Below are 23,955 nucleotides of genomic sequence, written 5' to 3'. Positions count from 1 at the left end.
CTCAAACTCCTGACCTTGTGATCTGCCCTCCTCAGCCTCCCAAATGCTGGGATTACAGATGTGAGCCACTACGCCCAGCCACATTTTTAATAGTTTTATAGCCAGCTGTAGCTATTTCTTTTCTGAAGACTTCTCAAGAGATTAGGCAAATAAGAATCAATGTCTTCTGAATAATAACCATCTGTACAACCCATACAAAATTTGAATGCCTTTATTGACAAGTTGTGTACTACATTAAATGAAGAAAAGTCTAATATCACGCTTTTATAATTCATTTTTCACATGATGACAAACATTAATGAATGTGTAACTGTTAAATACTGCTAGCCAAGATTTTGAAACAGAAGAATCAGTTATACACTCTAGTCTATATGAAACCCTTATTTTAAGGTTTGGGGTTTAATTTACTTTTGAATGATGGGGATTAGAATTGCATATCTATCTGTTATATTCTAGGGAAGGGGATGCTGAGGAAAGCCTGGGATCACCCAGTGATCCAAGTTTCTCACCAGTTTCCTGGAGTATCAGTGGCAAATATCTAGCAGGCGCTTTGGAAAAGATGGTGAATATCTGGCAAGTTAATGGTAAGAGTCATGTAAACACTAGTAAACTGCTGAAAGTCGTTTTTTAAAGCCTTCTTCTTAGTCTTCTGAGTCCAAATAGTGGTTTCCCTTCACCTTGAAATTCACAAGCCTTCCAACAACTCTGAAATTTCAATCTATGCACTGTGTGCTTCAAATTAGAGAGAAAGGGCTCATTTATTCACTTTTCTTTCTGGGACTTTCAACTAACCTAGTAGTTATAAACTTAAATTTTTTTTCATGTACCATTAAGTATTCAGAGTAGGGTTTGAGGAGATGTAGTTATCACTGAATTTTAAGCTATGTATTCTTTTGAATTGCTTGAAATATTTCTATTATGTTTATTTTGTAGGTATAAATTCTTGTCAGTTTTTATTATACCTCTCTGGAAAGTAAAAATAATTATTGTAATATCGAGCTTATTAGTATTTTCGTTTGTTTTTACATATTTGAGGAATAGCTGTTCTGTGTCACATATTTGAGGAATAGCTGTTCTGTGTGGCATATTTGAGGAATAGCTAGCCTTAACTGCAGGTAAGTTTCTTATGCTAATTTGGTTATCAGTAATTGTTGAGAAGGGACTTAAGTGCTTGACATTTGTACATTCAGTGTTTTTCTTTACACTCTCTTCTATAATGCTATCATTTTGCCCTATTAATAGTTACAGACAGCCAGGCATGGTGACATATGCCTGGAACCTTAGGGACTCAGGAGGCTGAGGCTCAAGGATTGCTTGGGCCTGGGAGTTTGAGGCTGCAGTGAGCCATGATCATGCCACTGTACCCACTCCAACCTGGGCAACAGAGCAAGACCCTCTTTCAAAAAAAAAAAAAAAAGGTTACAGAAAAACATTAATTTTATTTATTTATTTATTTATTTATTTATTTATTTATTTATTTATTTTGAGACGGAGTCTTGCTCTGTCATTCAGGCTGGAGTGCAGTGGCGTGATCTCGGCTCACTGCAGCCTCCATCTCCCAGGTAGCTGGGACTACAGGCGCGCGCCACCATGCCTGGCCAATTTTTTGTATAGTTTTAATAGAGAAGAGGTTTCACCATGTTGGCTAGGCTGGTCTCGAACTCCTGACCTCAGGTCATCCGCCCATCTCGGTCTCCCAAAGTGCTAGGATTACAGGCATGAGCCACTGCACCCGGCTGAAAAACTAATTTTATGATCATATATAGTATATGAATGAAGGATCCTGCCTTCACGGTCCTATTCATTAGTAGGCTATTATGAAATTCGGAACTGCTTTGATGTGTATTAGAATTAAGTAGTATTTGTTTCTGTTCTTTTTTTTCTTTTTAAGAATTAAGTAAAAACTAGTTAACATTTTTTCCCTCTTTAGGAGGAAAAGGATTAGTAGATATTCAGCCTCATTGGGTATCTGCCCTGGCTTGGCCAGAAGAGGGTCCGGCTACAGCCTGGTCAGGAGAGTCTCCAGAATTGTTGTTGGTGGGACGGATGGATGGATCTCTGGGACTGATTGAAGTTGTTGATGTGTCCACCATGCACCGTCGAGAATTGGAGCATTGCTATCGAAAGGATGGTAAATGACTGCACTTATGTCTAGTTGACATACTTCCTTTCTAGACTTTCCAATTTCCTTTCTAGACTTAGCTTTTTGGCATTTGCTTTTAAAAATACCAAGTGAATATTATCTTGGCTTTGTTTTCAAAATTTTCCAATCATGTTTTAATTTTAATTAGTTACTGAATTGAAAGATATTTACCTCCCAGCCTCCACCACACATCTCTGTCAAAATGAGATTTAATAGTATTATAACATTAGTAATTCATCTTTTGTGTGGCTTAATATTTATAGCAGATTCCAAGTCTCCTTGAAAGTTAAGACTGCCCAAGAGAAAAAAAAGGTCATAATCATTGGTAGAGATGAAATTGGTTTTTGTGTGTGTGTGTGTGTGTGTTTTTGTTTTGTTTTTTGTTTTGTTTTGTTTTTGAGAAGGAGTCTTGCTCTGTCACCAGGCTGGAGTACAGTGGCACGATCTCGGCTCACTGAAACCTCTGACTCCCTGGTTCAAGCTATTCTCCTGCCTCAGCCTCCCAAGTAGCTGGGATTACAGGCACTCACCACCACGCCCAGCTAATTTATGTATTTTTAGTAGAGACGGGGTTGCACCATGTTGGCCAGGATGGTCTCGATCTCCTCACCTTGTGATCTGCCCGCCTCGGCCTCCGAAAGTGCTGGGATTACAGGCGTGAGCCACCGTGTCCGGCCGAGATGAAATTGTCTTTTAAAAAATGAGTAAAATTGAAGTAATGGAGGAAGGGGAAGTGGGGAATTCCTGGTCTGACAAGAGAGATTAGGAAGTCTGCTTTCTTCTTACTGTGGTGTTCCTTTGAACGTGAATGCATCTCACTAGATTTTGTTGGTTGTCTGGGGGAAGTGGGGTAATTAAAGTCATAGTGCCTGCTTACATGGTATTCCATTAACAGAAGAGGTTTGTTTTGTTTGTTTAAGAATAGGTAATACTTTCATAGGGTTCAAAAATTCAAGTTTTAAAAAGTATACAGTGAAAAGTCTCCATCTGCTCAGTTCCCACACTCCCATTCTGCCCTCACAGATACTGTTTTTACTTCTTTTGTAGTCTTTCAGTGTTACATATACTTAAAGAAGCAAGTAGAAATATAGATTGTTAGAACAGAACATTTTGATAGAATATGGAAACATACTGAATAGGGAATATTAAATAAGCAGAAAAAGACATGTAATTTTCTTTCTATGACTTGGGTTCTTTCACTTCTCAGTTTCATGGTAGATTTTGGTCCAAAAGGAAAGAACCTGTGGTGACTTACAATCAGCAAAGGAATTTAATTTTTGTCTCTATTTTTCAACAACCACCTGAAAAAGAATGAAAGATTATAAATTAGGTAGTCCTTGTCACAGATAAGTGACACTTTTAAAAAGTATGTTACATGGAATCCCCACTGTATGCCTACGTTTTGTCTAAATGCATTAAAGAGCTATTTGAAAATTTACTTGCAATGGTTGCATTATCATTATTTGTTTCAAAGTCTCTGTCTTTTAAGTCAGACAATGACAAATAATTATCTTTTCCTTACTCTTTTTCTTTTGTTTTTTATCATGTTAGTGTCTGTTACTTGCATTGCATGGTTCAGTGAAGACAGACCATTTGCAGTGGGATATTTTGATGGAAAATTGTTACTGGGAACAAAGGAACCACTTGAGAAAGGAGGCATTGTTCTAATTGATGCACATAAGGTAAATGCATCTTTAAAAAACATAATTTTATGGGATACAAATATAATTTTGTTACATGCATAGATTACACAGTGGCGAAGTCAGAGATTTTAGGATATCCATCACCAAGATGACATACATTGTACCCATCAAGTAATCTCCCATAATCCACCCTCCTCCCAGCCCTCACCTTCCAAGTCTCCCTTGTCTGTCATTCCGTGTGTACACGTGAGTTCCCTTTTCACCACTTTCTTGCCAACATCTGTTGTTTTTTGTCTTTTTAATAATAACCACTTAAAAGTGAAAAAAATGTAATATTTGCCTTTCTGTGTCTGACTTATTTCACTTAAGATAATGGGCTCCAGTTCCAACCATGTTGCTTAAAATACCTGATTTCATTCTTTTTATGGCTGCATAGTATTCCATTGTTTATATATACCATGTTTTCATTATCCAGTCATCCATTGATGGACACTTAGGTTGATTCCATATCTTTGCTATTGTGAATGGTGCTGTGATAAACGTATGAGTGCAGGCATCTTTTTGAGAAAATGATTTATTTTCCTTTGGGTAGATACTCAGTAGTGGGATTGCTGGATCAAATGGTAGTTCTGGTTTTTGTTCATTGAGAAATCCCCATACTGTTTTCTATAGAGTTTGTACTAATTTACATTCCCACCAACAGTATTTAAGAGTTCCCTTTTCACCACTTTCTTGCTGACATCTATTGTTTTTTGTCTTTTTAATAATAACCATCCTGACTGGGGTGAGATGATATCTCATTGTGGTTTTATTTTTTTATTTTTTAAATTTAAATTTTTATTTTTTTAGACAGAGTCTAGCCTTTTCACCCAGGCTGGAGTGCAGTGGCGTGATCTTGGCTCACTGCAATTTCCAACGCCCAGGTTCAAACAATTCTCCTGTCTCAGTCTCCTGAGTAGCTGGGATTATAGGCGCTTACCACCAAACTGGCTAATTTTTATATTTTTAGTAGAGACAGGGTTTCACCATGTTGGTCAGGCTGGTCTCGAACTCCTGACCTCAAGTGATCCACCTGCCTCAGCCTCCCAAAGTGCTGGGATTACAGGCGTGAGCCAGCGCGCATGGCTCATTGTGGTTTGAATTTGCGTTTCTCTGATGATTAGTGATGTTGAGCATTTTTTCATATGCCTATTGACTATTTGTATATATTCTGGTAAAAGTATGTTTACCAGATAGTTGCTTTTTCTGGTTTTGTTTTGTTTTGTTTTTGTTTGTTTGTTTGTTTTTTCCTGAGACGGAGTCATGCTCTGTCACTCAGCCTGGAGTACAGTGGCACGATCTCAGCTCACCGCAACCTCCGCTTTCCGGGTTCAAGCAATTTTCCTGCCTCAGCCTCCTGAGTAGCTGGGATTACAGGCGCCCGCCGCCGCTCCTGGCTAATTTTTTTTTTTCTTTTTTGTATTTTTAGTAGAGACGGGGTTTCACCATGCTGGCCAGGCTGGTCTCGAATTCCTGACTTCATGATCTGCCCACCTCGGCCTCCCAAAGTGTTTGGATTACGGGCGTGAGCCACGGCGCCCAGCCTTCTTGGGTTTTTTTGGTTTTTTTTTAACCTCTGCTATTGCTTGATACTAGTTTCTTTTTAATTTTTTTTACATCAGTCACTTATGACTTAATGTTCTATTGTTGCACAAAATCTTTGGACCGTGGATATACATAAATAAGTCTATGTAAAAATAAATAAGCCATGAAAGTGAATTATGAACACCCTGGTAATAATACCCCCTGTTCAGATGCTCCCAGTAATGTCAGAAATTCTGTTCATGAAGAATGATTTTTTTACCTTAAACAGAGGTTGCCAATTCAGATACTTACAGGACCATCTAGGCAAGTAGCATAAATGCATGAAACCAGGAGTTAGAAGATGTGGAAGAGGATTGAAAAATAAAAATAAAATCAGAAGAGCACAATGATCACAACCATATAAACACAAAACATATCCCAGATTCTCATAAGTGTTTGCTATTGGGATGTAAGGGGTGCATTTTTTTTAAGTCTCTTCTTTTTTATACTGTAGTGATTACCAGTCAGTAAGGATAACTCTTAATAAATACAAATGCTAATGAGAGATAACATATCCCTTTTGAGTCAGAATTTCATAATTCATTTATCCTAGTAACATTTGTCGAGCTTGACTGCACCAAATATATATAACACAGACTACATTAAAGGGTAAGTTGGTCTAGTGATTGGGAATGATATGGCAGTATCTGATTTGCATAAAATATTGATTTCAAAATGAGTTATAGAAATATAGATGCTAAGAAATATAGGTTATGTGTTACTGAATTTAAAGTATTTGTGAAGGAAACATTACTCTGATTTTTTTTCTCTTCCTTCCATTTTAAGGATACTCTTATTAGCATGAAGTGGGACCCTACAGGTCATATTCTTATGACATGTGCCAAAGAAGACAGTGTGAAACTCTGGGGCTCTATTTCGGGATGCTGGCGCTGTCTACATTCACTCTGCCATCCATCTATTGTAAATGGCATTGCTTGGTGCCGCCTTCCAGGGAAAGGATCCAAGTTGCAGTTACTGATGGCTACGTATGTTGTCAGTTTGCATCTATGCGTCTTAGTTTTTATATTGGTATAGACTGTTATTTGCATTAAGTGTGGCTTCTCAGTAGTCTTAAAGAGTTTATTGCCAGTTACTATTCTTATAATGTGTAACATTATAAGATTACCTCAGAGAAAAGGAAGAGCAGTAGTTGTCCAGTGTGAAACTTGGTATGTAATCTCCTTATCTCTGGGTGTGATGTTGTTAGAATATTGGCCTTGGTTGTATTTCTTGTAAAAGACTGTATGTACTACAAATAAGTTTAAAAAATAATGCAGTGGTTCTATGAGATCTTAATTGATTGCAATTTGGAAATATTTTTACTTATGCATGTTGACATGTTGTGTTTTTATGTGATCGATTTTTTTAAGTGGCTGTCAGAGTGGCTTAGTATGTGTTTGGCGCATTCCGCAAGATACTACACAGACCAGTGTGACTAGTGCAGAAGGATGGTGGGACCAGGAATCAAATTGCCAGGTAACATTCTGGTGATTTTGAAGACTTTATCTGAAACTATGGAAAGTATATGACATTAAAGTCATTCTCCCTTGGTTACTAAAAAAGTCATTACCCTATCCCAAAGGGCAAGATCCACTGGGAAATATAAGTAATTGTCATCCTGAATTAGCTTAATTTTTTGTAAATCAGAGATACCATAATTGCTTGGTAAAATGAGATATACCATACATATTAAGTGGTGACTGTTACTGTGATAGTGGATATAATTGATACTACAGATAGATGAGTCATAAGTTGTTAGTACATTAAAATAGAAACTCCCATGGGAGCACATCCATCTAAAGAATCTCCAACTGATGCCAGAATCCTTGTTATGAAGAATGATTTATTTATATTAAACAGAAGTTATAAATGTATATATTTATAGAGAGCCCTCTAGGTGAGTAACATAAATTCATGAAGCTAGGGTCAGAAGGTTTGGAGAGGGTAAAAAACAAAAACAGAAAAAAAAAAGCATACATGCTTTATATAAAGGCACACAACTGATTGTCAGTTTCCAGAATTAAGAGGCTGTTGCCAGATTGTTTTATTTTTTCTATAGATGCTAAGAATCCAATGTTTAAGTAAAATCTCCCAATATTAAACATTGGCACCTAACTTAAAATTGTTTAAAACACTGAGTGGCCAGTCAGATCGCATCTCTGAGCTACCAGTTTGTACCTTCTGTTGCCTTCCTTTTGCTCATGATACCCTTGGAAGAAATACACTTTATATCATCTTCGGGTAATGAATACATTTAGTATTATGTTGTCATAACTAAAAGGAAGAAGGAGCTTAAGGACGGGGAGAAAGGGTGAAGAGGGAGGGAAGGAGTAGCCAACTCACTAACAGGAGAATATCACAGCAGTAGAGGTGGGAGTACTACAGATAGGTCTGGTTTACTCTTTGTGCTGGAGGGCAGCCCTATACACAGGCCTTACCTATGTCACTTCTAAAGCCTGCAGAACAAATGTGTGACAGACAGAACCATCAGCCAACAAAAAGAGGAATCTATTTATATAGAGTCAGCATGTGCAGTTCACAAATATTAGGGTATAAAAATGAAAATTACATGAAGTGAAAATTTAAAAATCAAAACACTGGTTAAAAAGCAGTCAGTATTTTCCTGTCTCTGAGGGATAATTAGAACTTTGAGATGTTATTTCTGTAGTTTGAAGAGTAGAAAACTAGTTTAGAAATATATTTTTTAGAAAAGATGAAAGCTTCAACAAAGGGAATCAGATTGATATTTTATTACTGATTCAGTCAAGCTTACTGTCCTTCATGAGAGAAATTATCTCTCCCCCTTGCCAATTTTATTCTGAAATATAAAATTTCCAAGAGTGAATGATAAATCTTGAACTTATAATTTATCTTTATTTTAATGCATGTTAAAAATAATGAATTTCAGGATGGATATAGGAAATCATCAGGAGCCAAGTGTGTTTATCAGCTGCGGGGACACATCACTCCTGTTCGGACTGTTGCCTTTAGTTCTGATGGGTTGGCCCTGGTGTCTGGTGGACTAGGTGGGCTCATGAACATTTGGTCTTTAAGGGTAAGAGCATAGATTTTATTTTTATGTTAAGGAATATTTTGACACTAACTTAAACACATATGATAAAAATTAAGCAATTCTAGAAATATTTTATATAGTAATCTCTTGAATACTGAGGAAACTTCTTTCAGAATCCTCTGCCCTTACATTTTTCTTACTGATGATATGTATTTTTAAAATCAGCTGTGTCCTAGAAAATTGGGTAGTAGGTATGTGATTGGACGTTGCTGAATTTAGCTAAACTGTAGACTTTAGAATATGTTTTTGTCACTGTGAAATATAAATTTAAATGTAAATTATACCTACAGTTCAATGATGTGTATTGGTAAATATATCTCATTTTAGGATGGCTCTGTCTTGCAAACTGTTGTGATAGGCTCTGGAGCTATTCAGACCACAGTATGGATTCCAGAAGTTGGAGTAGCTGCTTGCTCAAATAGATCAAAGGTAATATTGTAGTTATATCAAATGATAGGGTGTAAGCTTGTAAGGAACTTTAGAAATCATAGTCTAACCACCTCACTTTATGGAGGAGAAACCTGATATCCAGAGGGATTACTACTTGTCCAAAGCAGTGCAACTATTTAGTAGCAGAAGGAGAATTAGAACCTAAGTCTCCTGATTTATAGTCTAGTATTTTTTCTACTACACCCCATACTTTGGTGACAGTGCTTAGATATTGAATAATTTCATTTCCATTGGAAATGATAAAGTAGATTTTGACTTTCTGCCATGATTTTTGACAGTAGCACTAAACTATCTCAAGGCCAGGTGCAGTGGCTCATGCCTGTAATCCCAGCACTTTGGGGAGGCTGAGGTGGGCAGATTGCTTGAGGTCAGGAGTTCAAGACCAGACTGGCCAACATGGTGAAACCCCATCTCTACTAAAAATACAAAAATTAGCCAGGCATGGTGGCACATGCCTATAGTCTCAGCTACTTGGAAGGCTGAGGCGGGAGAGTCGCTTGAACCCAGGAGGCAGAGGTTGCAGTGAGCCGAGATTGCACCATTGTACTCCAACCTGGGTGACACAACGAGAGCCCATCCCAAAGGAAAAAAAAACTATCTCAAACAATTTTTCCCTAAAAAGAAGCATTGCAAAGACGTTTAACTAAGTATACAAAATATATCTTGGCTTTCAAATTTAATCTTCTAGTAAAAATGCTGGTCCCCTGCTGTGAAGTAATTCTATGATATAACATTATTCCCTACAGTATTATTTTTCATACCCTTAAAGATTAGAGCCAATGTGCTGATTTGATTTACATTTTATATGGTTAAATGATGTTAAAATAAGCTGTAAACATTCATGAAAGGTTCTGCTGAAAGTAAAATGTAGAATCAGACCCTAGCCAGTAGTGGCCTGTGTAGAATAAGCCATAGAGCCAGAGTCTTTTGCAACTATCCTTGTAGTCATTTCAGACATGACTTTTGAAATATACTAGATGCCTTGTTCTGCAGGTTCTGAAGAAATAGTTAATAGTTGACATTATTTCCTTAAAAATTACCAGCTAATCAGAGGTAGTTCACAAATTTTATTATTTCTCATTGTTTTTTACTTAGACAAAATTTAGGATATTTTGAAGTTCCATAGGCATTAAAAGTATAGCCTTTTTGGATATAAAATATCCGAAAAGCAAAGATGTCCCAGTTACTAGAAGGAATTTCGCAGATTAAATGGTGATAGCATTATTTTTTATTTAAACAAATTTATCATGTGGCATGATTTATTTTCAACCAGGATGTTTTGGTCGTGAATTGTACAGCAGAATGGGCAGCTGCCAATCATGTTTTGGCAACCTGTAGGACAGCATTGAAACAGCAGGGTGTTCTGGGATTGAACATGGCTCCCTGCATGAGAGCATTTCTGGAGCGGCTCCCCATGATGCTTCAGGAGCAGTATGCCTATGAAAAGGTAACTCATTACACTCACTCCTAGAGATCCACAGATACCTGGCACTTTGGAATGTGTTTATAGCCTTGAACTTATCCCCTAAGAGCATGAGGTCTGAGGAAAATAAGTGGGCAGAATCAGATGAAGGTAAGTCATGCCTAAAAGAGTTGTTCAGCAACCCTAACTCTATTCTTGCTTTATTTTCACCAGAGTAAAATAAGGAAACAAACAAACATCAAGTTTGTATGACTGTTTTTCAGATTATTTCTTCACTCCAAAGCTTCTTAAAATACCTGTGCAGCAGAATATCTTCCCTTTTCTGACCCACACATATATCTATTTTTATATGGCTTGGCCATTCCAAAGTTGAGGGATAGGGATGGATGCGGGTATCAGAGTGAACATCGTCTCCACGTACTAGATAAATCTTTGTGGAAAATTTAGTGGAAGAGCTATGTTGAATTGAGTAGGGTCATTAAATACTGGAATGAGGAATTACAGCATTTGAACTTGTCCAGACAGTGATCCTAAAGTAGCCTGTCTTCCAGCCTTTTGCTTTTTCTTTGATGGCTACCAGGATTCTCTTATAAAGGAGGAAAGTGAGAAGAGCAGATCTCTGTGGTTAAATAGTTACCTGCTTTTTTTTCCAATCAAGAAAAACCATGATGAAAATGTACTATATGCAGTGTGATAGCTTAGATTGGATCCTGGAGCAGAAAAGGAGTATTAATGGGAAAACTGAGGGAAACCAAATAAAGTTCTGTGGTTTAGTTAGTATTGTACCAATGTTAGTTAGTTTTGATAAATGTGCCAGGGTTGTATAAGATGTTAACATTAGATAAAGTTGGGTGAAGGGTATACAGAAATCCTCGGACTATCTCTACAACTCACTCTAAATCTAAAATTACTTCCTAGCAAAAGCTTAAACAGTAAACTTGAAAAATATGATTCCAGACTTTCAGACTACAGTAGGTTAATTTAGAATATTTGGCACAAACTCTTTGACATATTATATCCTTGTATTTTGTTTTAGCCTCATGTGGTTTGTGGTGACCAACTCGTTCACAGCCCCTATATGCAATGCTTGGCTTCCCTTGCTGTGGGACTTCATCTGGATCAGCTGTTGTGTAACCCTCCAGTGCCACCACACCACCAGAACTGTCTCCCTGACCCTGCATCCTGGAATCCAAATGAATGGGCCTGGTTAGAATGTTTCTCAACCACTATAAAAGCTGCCGAAGCCCTGACCAATGGAGCCCAGTTTCCAGAATCTTTTACCGTTCCAGATCTAGAACCTGTTCCAGAGGATGAACTTGTATTTCTAATGGTAAATGTACTGTGAGCTGCTATTATTTGCAGCTGAGATTTTATCATGGGTATTTGGCATGTAGCAGACCCCTAATAAGTCTTTGCTAGTATGAATGGCTAGAAGGATACCCTTAAGAGAAATGGAAAATATTTTTCTTTCAGATAGTCACTTTCAATCTGATGGCAGGCCTCCATAGTTACAGGAATTGATAACGTAAGCACTGTTGAACTCTTGTAAACCTGCCAGCTCTCAATGACATAGTCCCATATTTTCTCATTTTCTTTTGTCCATAGGTACTTTGTTAGTGCTTTAGTTGTATATATCTTAGCATCTTTCCTGGTCATCTTGTGGGTTATATGTCACATATAGATTCTAATTTATTTGGCATTTCAATCATGTCTTTAATTAGCATCAAATAAAATATAGAAGAGCATTCTAATTGTCATTTCTTTCTGATTGTATTTGAGAGTGTCTACTGTAGAAACTGTGACATAGATAAAATACCTGTGTAGACTACAGGACAGCACATGATCTAACAACCTCTTTGTATACTTAAGATTTATGTATAGAAACATTTGGATAAATATTGATACAATATGAAACAGACAAATATAAATTGAGTAAAATGATGTAACTGTAGTTATGCATCACTTAATGATGGGGATATGTTCTGAGAAATGCATTGTTAGGCAATCTTGACACTGGGAATATCATAGAGTGTATAGTACTTACACAAACCTAGATGATATAGCCTACTTACAACAAGACTATATGGTATAGTCTGATTACTCCTAGGCTACAAACCTGTACAGAATGTTACTGTATTCAATGCTCTAGGCAGTTGTAAAAATGATAAGTATTTGTGTATGTAAACATAGAAGGTATAATAAAAATAAGGTTTTATAATCTTATGAGACCGTCTTCACACATGCAGTTTGTTGTTGACTGAAATGCCATGTGGCACAAAAGTATAGAATATTTTAATCAGAAAATGTCCTTCTAAGTTCATTTGGCCCAACTCTGTAATTTTGTAGATGAGGAAGCAGAAGCCCAGAAAGATGAAGTGATTTGCCCACAGCTACACAAAGAGTTTATAGGGGTGCGGGGTCCTCCACATGACCTTGTACCTGTGGGTGTTCAGAAAATACATGGCTAGCTTTGAATCACCAATGCTGTAGTGATAGTGATAGTGAAAGTGTTTATAATAAAGGAAAATACTGATAGTGCATAAAATCAAGTTTGACATAATTATAAAACTGCTCTTAATTTATCATAATATTACCATGTTCTTTTTTGGGAATAAGACTTAATGATTAGAAGAAGACTTTGTGGTTAATTAAGAGCAGCTGAATCTTGCCTAAGCAGAATTGATCATTATGTACCCCCTGTTTTTCAGGATAACAGTAAATGGATTAACGGCATGGATGAACAAATTATGTCTTGGGCAACTTCCAGACCTGAGGTCAGTAAAGATGAAGATAACTGTATGATGGTTCTCAATGTATTGATTCTAAATGCTTGTGTGTTTGTGCCCTGGTGTCTCCCATACAGGCTGGCACACACTTGGTACGTAGTACATGGCTGTTTGAGTGAATGGATGACTCTAATTTTGAGGTGATTGTGGTTTTCTAGGACTGGCACCTGGGAGGTAAATGTGATGTCTACTTATGGGGTGCTGGTAGGCATGGACAGCTAGCAGAAGCTGGAAGAAATGTAATGGTACCTGCAGCAGCTCCCTCATTCTCACAGGCCCAACAGGTAACTAACAGGGTAAAAAATAGAAAAGAAACATGGGAACTGAAAATTCTAATTCTTTTGCTTGTCTTATTGTGGGACAAAGCTTGTCCATTTCATAATCTATTATGAGGAATCGTTAAAGAAAGTCATGATATATAGCTTTCAAATAAAAACTTGCTATGGTTTTTATCAGACTTAAGAAGTTAACAAATTTCTAAATTTTTCTTTCAAGTTTAATGAACTAACATCATGATGTGTTAGGCCTGCCCAGTATGTATTTCTAGCAGTTTAGATACTCCTAATTAGTGATTTTCTCTTTGGGGCTATAAACTTCCTAGGATCTTTAGCCAGATTTTATCGACCACTCCCCTTTTCTAATAATCCTGGTATGATATAGCGCCAAACCCTTCTCGAGGCCTCTGCTTTCTCTTTTGCTCTTCTTTACCTCAGCTAGTCCAGATTGCATGACTCATTCTTATGTATGAGTTTCTGCTTCTTTCTAGCCCAGTCTTTAATTATAAGTTCCCTATCACCTCTTCCTTTTTCTTTCATCCATTTTGTTATTCTAAACTATTTTAAATGGATGAATCTCATACATCTCTTGGTTAAATAAGCAGTTTTATAGTCATCAAGGAGTTACGGGACTGCATAGTTATATCAACTCTTCCCTTTCAGTAAAAGGATAAAACAATTATAAAAGCATTCTATGTATACGTGGAATCATTTCAAGTGCTTGCATGTTAAAGCAATATAATGAATAAAATATTTAATTCTGTGTTTTTATGCTAGGTCATTTGTGGTCAGAATTGTACCTTTGTCATCCAGGCCAATGGCACAGTGTTGGCTTGTGGGGAAGGAAGTTATGGCAGATTAGGACAAGGAAATTCAGATGATCTTCATGTGCTGACAGTTATTTCAGCCTTACAAGGTAAAATTGTCCTTAATAAAAAGATGGTTAGAACCTATGGCCTAATGTAGGTTTGGTCATACAAACCTTTGCCCTTCTCAAACCTTTGCTAGATAAAATCATATCAGGTTTTCACTTACATTTAAATCCTTGTTTAGGCATGTGTACAGCCTTAATTTCCATATTTTAAGCTATATTGCAGGTTACTTATAGCAATGCTAGAATTCAGTGAAATATAAATAACACTTTTTGAGACCCACTGAAGATTGTAAACAAATGCTTAAAAATTGCAAAAGTGTAAGTAGGCAGATGTTAATAGCAGTAGCAATCATGCATGTGTTTCATTAAAATTAAAAATCAGTTTATATGGAAATCTGCAAATGTGCTAAAGACTTTAAAGGACATCTTCATCAGAGTTCTGTGTGACTTGGAGAGAGAACACCTTTGGAGAAACCACTGTACAAGCCCCCAGCTTGCTCATTCACTGAACTCATAATGACTCTAAAGCCTACAAAGAGAGCACCGACGGTTTTTTTACGTAAAAGCATACAAGTAACTATGAGTTCAAAACAAGTTCCTAGAAGCTCAAGTTCTTTTCATTGTGATCTGAGTGTGAAGAGCACAGCAGTAGAGATGAGAATGTGTGCTGTGTTCCTATGGGTTCTACTGGTCCTTGGCTCTGGGACAGTGCACAAGCTACGAGACCTCTTTGTGACTCAGTTTTCCCAATTGTAAAAATGGGATGTTAGTATCTGTTTCATAGGTGCTGTGTGAAAGTAGAAAATGAGATAATCCATATAAAGCATTTATAGGAGTGGCTAGAGCATAGCCAGTCATTAATGACTGTAACTATTGCTGCCATCCTCCTTTTCCTTGTCATCATCATTATTTTAGGTGACTATTCGCAGTTTTGCTAGATTATGGCCACAAATTCAACTTAAATCTAAAGAAATTGGGCCGGGCACTGTGGCTCATGCCTGTAAACCCAGCGCTTTGGGAGGCCTAGGTAGGCGGATCACTTGAGGTCAGGAGTTCATGACCAGCCTAGCCAGCATGGTAAAACCCTGTCTCTGCTAAAAATACAAAAATTAGCCAGGTGTGGTGGCACATGCCTGTAATCCCAGCTACTCAGGAGGCTGAGGCAAGAGAATCACTTGAACCGGGCAGGTGGAGGTTGCAGTGAGCCGAGGTCATTCCACTGCACTCCAGCCTGGATGACAGAGTGAGACTCCACCTAAAAAAAGACAAAAACAAAAACTAATGAAATTATTCTTATTTTCATAGTACCAATTCGGTGGTTTTTGATTGAGGGTATTCAGTAGCAGCTGCAAGTAAAGAGGAGAGTTTTAACATCTAGTGATTCCTGTTGGGTTTCTGTTCTGTTCCAGGCTTTGTGGTGACCCAGCTGGTGACTTCCTGTGGTTCTGATGGGCACTCTATGGCCCTAACTGAAAGTGGTGAGGTCTTTAGCTGGGGAGATGGTGACTATGGTAAACTTGGCCATGGGAACAGCGACAGGCAGCGGCGGCCCAGGCAGATCGAGGCCTTACAAGGAGAAGAAGTGGTGCAGGTCAGGCAGGAAATGAATAAGTTTGCCTTTCATTGTAAATATACTAGTTGTTGAATAGGTTTCTTAAAATGAGGTAACAGAAAATATAGTAAAAATATATTAGACAATCATTATAAGAGATCCATTGTTTTTGGATGTTCAGATTCATTCTGGAGTTTGTCAGAAGTTTGAATACGCTTTGGTGTTAGTATTGGTTAGAATGGTCTTTTTCCTGAGCCAGCTGGTTGGCCCAGACTAGAGTGCTGCAGGCCCTTGGAAGGAATATTGTGTGGTTTAACTTCTGCCACACAGTTCTTAATACACAGATGAATGGAAAACTTTGCTTTTAACCTATCATTTTTGTTACAAAAGCTAAGTTAATATGCATTTTCTGGGCCGGGCGCGGTGGCTCACGCCTGTAATCCCAGCACTTTGAGAGGCCAAGGCGGGTGGATCACGAGGTCAGGAGATCGAGACCATCCTGGCTAACACGGTGAAACCCCGTCTCTACTAAAAAATACAAAAAATTAGCTGGGCGCAGTGGCGGGCCCCTGTAATCCCAGCTACTCAGGAGGCTGAGGCAGGAGAATGGCGTGAACCCGGGAGGTGGAGCTTGCAGTGAGCCGAGATCCCGCCACTGCACTCCAGCCCAGGAGGCAGAGCTTGCAGTGAGCCGAGATCCCGCCACTGCACTCCAGCCCAGGAGGCAGAGCTTGCAGTGAGCCGAGATCCTGCCACTGCACTCCAGCCTGGGCGACAGAGTGAAACTCCATCTCAAAAAAAAAAAAAAAAAAAAAAAAAATGCATTTTCTGGAAAATAGTGTTCTAAAATCATATTGTAAGATTGTATAGCACCTTATAGTTTACAAACAATTTCCCCATTTATTATCTCATTTAGTCTAGGTCATCTGTACACAGCTGAAGAGTAGCAGTAGTTATGCCAGGGTATGCTCTTCAGCTTGGGCTTCCTGAGGCTGTTGAGACAGATGAGACTTGGGAGAGCAGGAGAGCAACTTGGGTAGATCAGTGTACCAGCTGGCTGGATGCAGTGGCTTATGCCTGTAATCCTAACACTTTGGGAGGCCAAGGCAAGAGGATTGCTTGAGGCCAGGAGTTTGAGACCAGCCTAGACAACATAGCAAGACCCTGTCTCTACAAAAAATAAACATAGAAATAAATAGCCAGGTGTGGTAGCACATGCCTGTAGTCCCAGCTACTTGGGAGGCTGAGGTGGGAGGATTGCTTGAGCCCAGGAATTTGGGGCTGCAGTGAGCTGTGATCACACCACTGCGCTCCAACCTAGGTGACAGAGCAAGACACTGTCTCTTTAAAATTAAAAAAAAATTTTAAAAAAATTTTTAAAAAGCATTGGTCTTTGAAGATCCAGTTTTCAGTGAAGTTTATATAAAGTTTATTGCTATATTAATACCAAAAACGGCAGATTTACTTTTTTCTTAGTTTCCGTTCTTAAAAGTTTTCTTTCTCCTTGGTTCTGTCTTAGATGTCTTGTGGCTTCAAGCACTCAGCAGTGGTCACTTCAGATGGCAAACTGTTTACCTTTGGGAATGGTGACTATGGTCGTCTGGGTCTTGGAAATACCTCTAACAAAAAACTTCCAGAGAGAGTGACTGCACTGGAGGGATATCAGATTGGACAGGCATGGAATAAGATATTCTAGCTGATCATTGTTTCTCATTTCTTCTGTGTTCACTTAGACACCCTCAGGAAGTTCAGGATCACCAGTTTTACCTAACCTCATGTACATTTTGCTATGGTCTAATTGATAATTTTAACTGTTTCCCAATGTGAAATTCATATTTTAAGTCAATTTAAGTTTGTTTATGTGACAAACCAACAAATGTAACCCTTATTTCAGGGTGCGAATATTTTTAAACCCCCCTCCATAACATAAGCTATAAAACCCTTAAAAAATACAGATACTGGTAGCTCCTATCTGGTATCCTTGAGTTATATGGCTGAACTGCAACATCACTGGTAGCTACTGCTCCTAAGTAGTAATTATCTCTGTCTTGTATACATCAAGAGTGTCCTTTAACAAGGACACTGTATCATTCCTTAGATACTTTTTGATATGAATGAGTATTTTTGGGTTATATATACTTTTCCGCTATCTTTCGTACTGATTATGGTTTAGCCACAGACATTTGAAGGATTTCACTTTGAAGAAAAAAATTATATACGGACATTAAGAATTATTTCTTGTTGACTTATTTTGGTTAACATTTGTAGTATGCTCTGAAACCATTGTAGATATTTGGAAACATAGCCAAGTTTTTCACTGAAGTAGAGAAAATGGGGGAGTGTGTTTTAGGTCTTGTGATTTGCCTTACGGAATACTGTTATTTCTTCAGGTGGCCTGTGGATTAAACCACACTTTGGCAGTGTCAGCAGATGGTTCTATGGTGTGGGCTTTCGGAGATGGAGACTATGGAAAACTAGGCTTAGGAAATTCCACTGCAAAATCTTCACCTCAGGTCAGTACTGCCTTGAGTCTAGGTTTTCAGACAACATGAATAATTTCCATCTATGTCAGTAGTTATTTTTAGTTGGAAATAATTTACCTTTAGTACTTTTGGTAATTCATAATGAAGTTTAGAAGTTTCTGTTGTGCATTCTTGAATACCCACATGCTAGGTCTTGATTTTAAATAAGCTATTAATCCAGCTAAACCAGATTTAAAATTCTGCAAGGATAAGCTTCTGTCTCCATAAACGGATTTCACACTGTAGGACCTCTGATGTAGAGAAGAAATAGTTAGAAACATATCTCCAGGGTGTCATGGAAGGAACTATGAGTAATCCTTTGTAACCCTCTGCATGCAGCTGCCATTTCTGCTTATTATTACCACAGGTACACATTATTACACAGGTACACATCTCCTTTTAAAAAACAATACAAAGGAAATCTGAGTCCATAAAGAAAGAAATTAGAAGCTGTTATTCACATTATAGAAGATTTCTTGACTCTGCAGAAGTCTTTCTATGTGATTGTTTTATGTGGGGTTTCCTGACACATTTCACAAGCAGTGTGATTTACAAAGCTTCAGCTTATATTTGGATTCACCACCATTTATAGTGTGTGACATCCTGATAGCTAGACTAGTGAATATTCAGCTAGGTGTGCAGAGAGGCAGGAAAGCCCACTCTGGGGAACATATAAAGCAGTTATTGTCATCCATAAAAGCTAAAATGTTAAACTAACATGGTCTTCTAGTGTTCTTTAAAAGGTCCTGGAATTCCCCGTGGTCTCTATTACCCAGAGGAATGCTTCTACTTCACATAGGGCCCTGGGGACTTTAGTCAAACTGCCTCTGCCCCTGCACACTCCCTCCCCCAAATTCAGTTAGTTTGCAGAGCAGTAGGAGAAAATAACATTTCACGTTTGGATTTGGGTCGAACAGGTAAGTGACAATTAGTATTTTTGTTGGAAGATAGTTCTTGATACATGCCATTAGGCAAATTCAATGCCATTAGTGATTTGTTTCTTCTTCTTAAAGTTGTGTGCCTTACACTTTTGTTTTGCAGAAAATTGACGTCCTTTGTGGAATTGGAATAAAAAAGGTTGCTTGTGGAACTCAGTTTTCTGTTGCTTTGACCAAAGATGGTCATGTGTATACCTTTGGTCAAGGTAAGACATTTTTCAGCTTATTTGCTTGGGTACACATCATTATAAACACTGGCCTTCCAGCGTTACAGAATGTGCTCTAAATTGAGTCCTTTTTTTGTTCTAGGTGGTGAGTAGTCACTAAGACCTTGTTTCAGTAGATAATTTTCCACTTCTCTTTCATGTACTTTATTATAAAGACAAACTCCCCTCTCCATTAAGACCCCTTATGCCATAGCCGGCACTCTTGCTGGAAGAGTCCCTGCCAAGGGCCGTCCCCTCTTCTTTTCTACTGCCCTTGACATGCTGCCACAAATACTGCCTTGACCACCAGAGCTCCTCTGTGTCCTGCCTCATTCTTCATCCCTTCTAGGGATTGGGGCTGCAGATCTTAGGAACTGGAGGAATTCATAGGCACTCTGGGTTCAAATCTTGAGTAGGTTCGTAACCTAGGCATTCACAGTGGGACTGAGATTCTTGGCAAGGGTAGTTGTTGAGGGATATGTGAGACAGGTGTGAGGAAGAGGAAGTAAACCATGACTGAAGTTTCTAGATGTGGGAGAACATCGATGTCTCTGACTGAGGACATGAGCTGGTTTGTGGGGAAGGGTAAGGAGCTTAGTTTTAGTTATGTTGAATAGACCCATTTGCCCTAAATAAATGTGTGGAAATGTCCCCTAGGCTATTGAGAATTTAGATCTGGAACTCCAGAAGGATTGGTTATGAAGATGTAGGTTTAGGACATTAGCTGCATAATGGTAGTAGTTAAATCCTTATTCGTATCATCTAAAAAACCCAGAGAGAGAGAGTATAAAATGAGAAAAGAAGAAAATAGAGCTCTGGGGCATGTGATGTAAAGGGCAGGTGAGCACAGGAATAAGAGTTGGGAGGGCCAGGCGCCGTGGCTCACACCTGTAATCCCAGCATTTTGGGAGGCCGAGGCGGGTGGATCACCTAAGGTTAAGAGTTAGAGACCAGCCTGGCCAACATGGCGAAACGCCGTCTCTACTAAACAGACAAAAATTAGCCGAGCATGGTGGCAGGCGCCTGTAATCCCAGCTACTCAGGAGGCTGAGGCAGGGAGAATTGCTTGAACCCGGAAGGCAGAGGTTGCAGTGAGCCAAGATTGTGCCATTGCACTCCAGCCTGGGCGACAAGAGTGAAACTTCATCTCAAAAAAAAAAAAAAAAAAAAAGGATTAATAATAAGAAGAATTGGGAGAGCTGGCTTTGAAAGGAGTGGGAAGAGAGGTCACTGGTGAGCCAGGGCAGTGCAGTCTCTGAGAGGCAGGAAAAGCTGAGGCCACATTATTAGAAGGTTGCATGATGTTCCCATGGGCTGGAGCCTGAAAAGAAGCCACTGCAGTAGGCAATTAGGAGCTCACTCATGGCTTTTGAGAGTAGAATTTCAGTGCAGTGGAGACAGTGGAAGTTAGGCTGCAGAAGGTGGGCAGGCCAAATGGACCTAGCAGACTTTGCGCATCAGGGGCTGGCTAGCACCCTCTAGAAGTTTGGCAAGGTAAGGGGAGAGGTTGGTTGGAAGTTTGAGGACAAGACAAGTTGAATCATCTCTCGTTTTAGAATATAAGAAACTTAAAATTAGCCGGGCATAGTGGCATGTGCCTGTGGTCCGAGCTACTCAGGAGGCTGAGGTAGGAGGATCATTTAAACCCGACAGGTCGAGGCTGCAGTGAGCCGAGATCGCACCACTGCACTGTACTCCAGTCTGGGCGACAGAGCGAGACCCTGTCTCAAAAAAGAACATAAGAAACTTGAGGGCCTGAACTGTGTCAGTCAGACCCTATCCTTTCAAAGATGTGGATATTGGAGAATCCTCTTATTTTGAAACAAGTTACCGATTTTAGATATAACTTTTTAAAAAAATTTTTATGAATAAAGAGCCTGTGACATTTTGCAGAGAAACAGCTTCACACTTTTTATTTATTCAGAACCTGGTGTACCTTTCCAGAATAGCAGCTTTAGCCTCACTTGAGTTATATGTGTCATTGCCGTTCCACCATAAGAAGCTAAATGACTGATCAGAAAATATAAAAGCACTGTGGTGTGTGGTGCATAACATGTCCACATGTTTTTGTTTTGTTTTTTTCAGATCGCCTGATAGGCTTGCCAGAGGGGCGTGCTCGCAATCACAATCGACCACAACAAATCCCTGTCCTGGCTGGAGTGATCATTGAAGATGTGGCAGTTGGAGCTGAACACACACTTGCTTTGGCATCAAATGGAGATGTGTATGCCTGGGGGAGCAATTCAGAAGGGCAGGTAAATATTTATATTGCTTGCTGCTCTCTCATATTCTAGAAATCTCACAGTGTTCCCCGGTTGGGGAAAGAGATAAGCTAGGAAATTCGTAATCTACTACAATACTCCAAGCACACCACTTTGCCATGGGACTGATTATTTTGTAAGTCTAGTTATGTCTTTCTCTCTCGACTGTGGCCAAAGAAGTATTATACCATGGTTTAAAACAATTCTGGCAGTACAGCAAAGTGATTAAGGGGATTAACTGAGTATATATGTGTGTGTGTCCTCATACACTGTTAAGTGCCTGGCATGTAGTAAGCTGCAGTATGTAAGGATTTGCTACTGTCAACATTATCATCATTACTACAGCAAGATGTGAGATTAGGTCCTGGGAACATCAGTTGATACGGGAAAAAGAATGAAACGATAATATTTTTATATTTTATAATGTGATAGTATACAAAGTATCTTTAGGTTTATACAGGAAGTCTTGTCACCCCCATTATTTATAGGATTAAACTGAACCTCTGAGATACTGATAAGAGACTCAAGAGGTTGATGTGTTCACCCTCCTCTATTTATGAAGGAGGGAGAGACCTTGGTGTGAGATGTCTGAGATGCTATGATGGTGACTTTTAGCTCCACATGCAGAGCCACCTCCCCTTCCTCCATAAATCCTCTCTTGGTCTGGCTTCCCCTAGTGCCAGGGACCCTTAAGTTCAAGGTCTAGCATTATTCATGTTAGCCTCAGTTTGGCTCCTGTGGTCTCCTCATCACTACTTTAACAGACAAGGAAGCTGCTCGTCATTGTGGTTGCACTCTTACTGAGAGGAGAGTTAATGTTGAAGGCACCTTTGGGAGTTTCCTGGCAATGCCTTGACATGATCCTTCCTAATGATGTTGATTTGCTTAGCTGCTGAAACACTGGCTGTCCCAGTCAGACCCTAAGTATAGAGATTTGGAGATTAGAATTTGCTTCCATATATGTTTTTATGTATGTTTATTTATTGTTACACAGAAATCAGTGTGTTTTAAGTAACACACTTAAATAACAGAATAGATCATTCTGTTATTACTTAACTTTCCAAGAATTCATTTCCTTTCCATAAGTGGAATCCAAGGATATGTTTAGTCATCAAGACTCATCTGCTAGATTTGGAATGGCCTTGTTGCAGCTTAGTTTTTAGCAGTCTGAGCTGTGAGGACTGTTATGATAAAGAAAATCAGAATGTGTTTTATTATTGGGGGCTGGGCACGGTGGCTCACGCCTGTAATCCCAGCACTTTGGGAAGCCGAGGTAGGTGGATTGCCTGAGCTCAGGAGTTCAAGATCAGCCTGGCCAAGATGGTGAAACCCCATCTCTACTAAAAATACAAAAATTAGCCAGGTGTGGTGGCGGGCACCTGTAATCCCAGCTACTTGGGAGGCTGAGGCAGAAAATTGCTTGAACCAGGGAGGTGGAGGTTGCAGTGAGCTGAGATTGTGCCACTGCACTCTGACAGAGCAAGACTCCATCTCAAAAAAAAAAAAAAAAAGAATGTATTTTATTGATGCTGATGCATGGTACAGTTACTAACTTATTTATGTCTGCCACCATCTAAGAAAAATTTCATATTGACTTCCTCTCTTCCTCTTTCTAATTGAATGTCTGTATATTTATGATTTATTCCCAGCTCGGCCTAGGCCACACCAACCATGTTCGAGAACCAACCCTGGTAACAGGTCTGCAAGGGAAAAATGTTCGGCAGATCTCGGCTGGCCGCTGCCACAGTGCTGCATGGACAGCACCACCTGTCCCACCAAGAGCACCAGGTGAGGAATGAAATATTCATGCTCCTGCAGCGTTTCATTTTTAGCAGTACCCCATGGCACCGTTTGCTTGCCAGTTCCAAACTGTATCCAGCATCGTTGTGAAACCATCAAGCCTTCTGCCACACAAAGCATTCTTTGTGCTACTAGCACTGGAAGTATTTTCATAGCAGGCATTTGTCCTGCTGACATCAGTATGAACCAGGTCCTCTCTGCACCCCCAAAAGCAGAATACATATTACTTATGCAAGCAAAAATTTATAATTTTAGCAGCAACTAAGTTTTTTTTTTTTTTTTTTTTTTTTTGGAGATGGAGTCTTGCTCTGTCACCTAGGCTGGAGTGCAGTGGTGTGATCTCATCTCACTGCAACCTCCGCCTCCCAGGTTCAAGTGATTCTGTT

General features: G+C 39.1%; 1 protein-coding gene across 8 annotated transcripts in view; it reads left to right on the top strand.

Annotated features, from left to right (window-relative positions):
• HERC1 (HECT and RLD domain containing E3 ubiquitin protein ligase family member 1) overlaps positions 1-23,955 on the top strand; it is a 240,864-nt gene that overhangs the window by 197,013 nt on the left and 19,896 nt on the right. For all 8 annotated transcript variants that reach the window (XR_004030537.1, XM_030814531.1, XM_030814537.1 and 5 more), the window contains exons 53-70: positions 457-584; positions 1,931-2,131; positions 3,695-3,825; positions 6,196-6,395; positions 6,780-6,885; positions 8,318-8,464; positions 8,810-8,911; positions 10,206-10,379; positions 11,392-11,685; positions 13,064-13,129; positions 13,300-13,425; positions 14,194-14,332; positions 15,700-15,881; positions 17,362-17,517; positions 18,233-18,355; positions 19,406-19,508; positions 21,594-21,763; positions 23,419-23,557. Coding sequence is in view for 7 of the 8 variants with exons in the window: in XM_030814531.1 (XP_030670391.1) it covers positions 457-584; positions 1,931-2,131; positions 3,695-3,825; positions 6,196-6,395; positions 6,780-6,885; positions 8,318-8,464; positions 8,810-8,911; positions 10,206-10,379; positions 11,392-11,685; positions 13,064-13,129; positions 13,300-13,425; positions 14,194-14,332; positions 15,700-15,881; positions 17,362-17,517; positions 18,233-18,355; positions 19,406-19,508; positions 21,594-21,763; positions 23,419-23,557 (2,687 nt within the window). In the remaining variant the exon portion in view is untranslated. The remainder of the gene's footprint in view (positions 1-456; positions 585-1,930; positions 2,132-3,694; positions 3,826-6,195; positions 6,396-6,779; positions 6,886-8,317; positions 8,465-8,809; positions 8,912-10,205; positions 10,380-11,391; positions 11,686-13,063; positions 13,130-13,299; positions 13,426-14,193; positions 14,333-15,699; positions 15,882-17,361; positions 17,518-18,232; positions 18,356-19,405; positions 19,509-21,593; positions 21,764-23,418; positions 23,558-23,955) is intronic.

The sequence above is a fragment of the Nomascus leucogenys genome, chromosome 6 (assembly GCF_006542625.1).
Source record: "Nomascus leucogenys isolate Asia chromosome 6, Asia_NLE_v1, whole genome shotgun sequence".
In the NCBI taxonomy this organism is placed as follows: domain Eukaryota; kingdom Metazoa; phylum Chordata; class Mammalia; order Primates; family Hylobatidae; genus Nomascus; species Nomascus leucogenys.
Note: the sequence above shows the minus strand (reverse complement) of the source record. Positions and strands in the feature narration are given on the sequence as shown.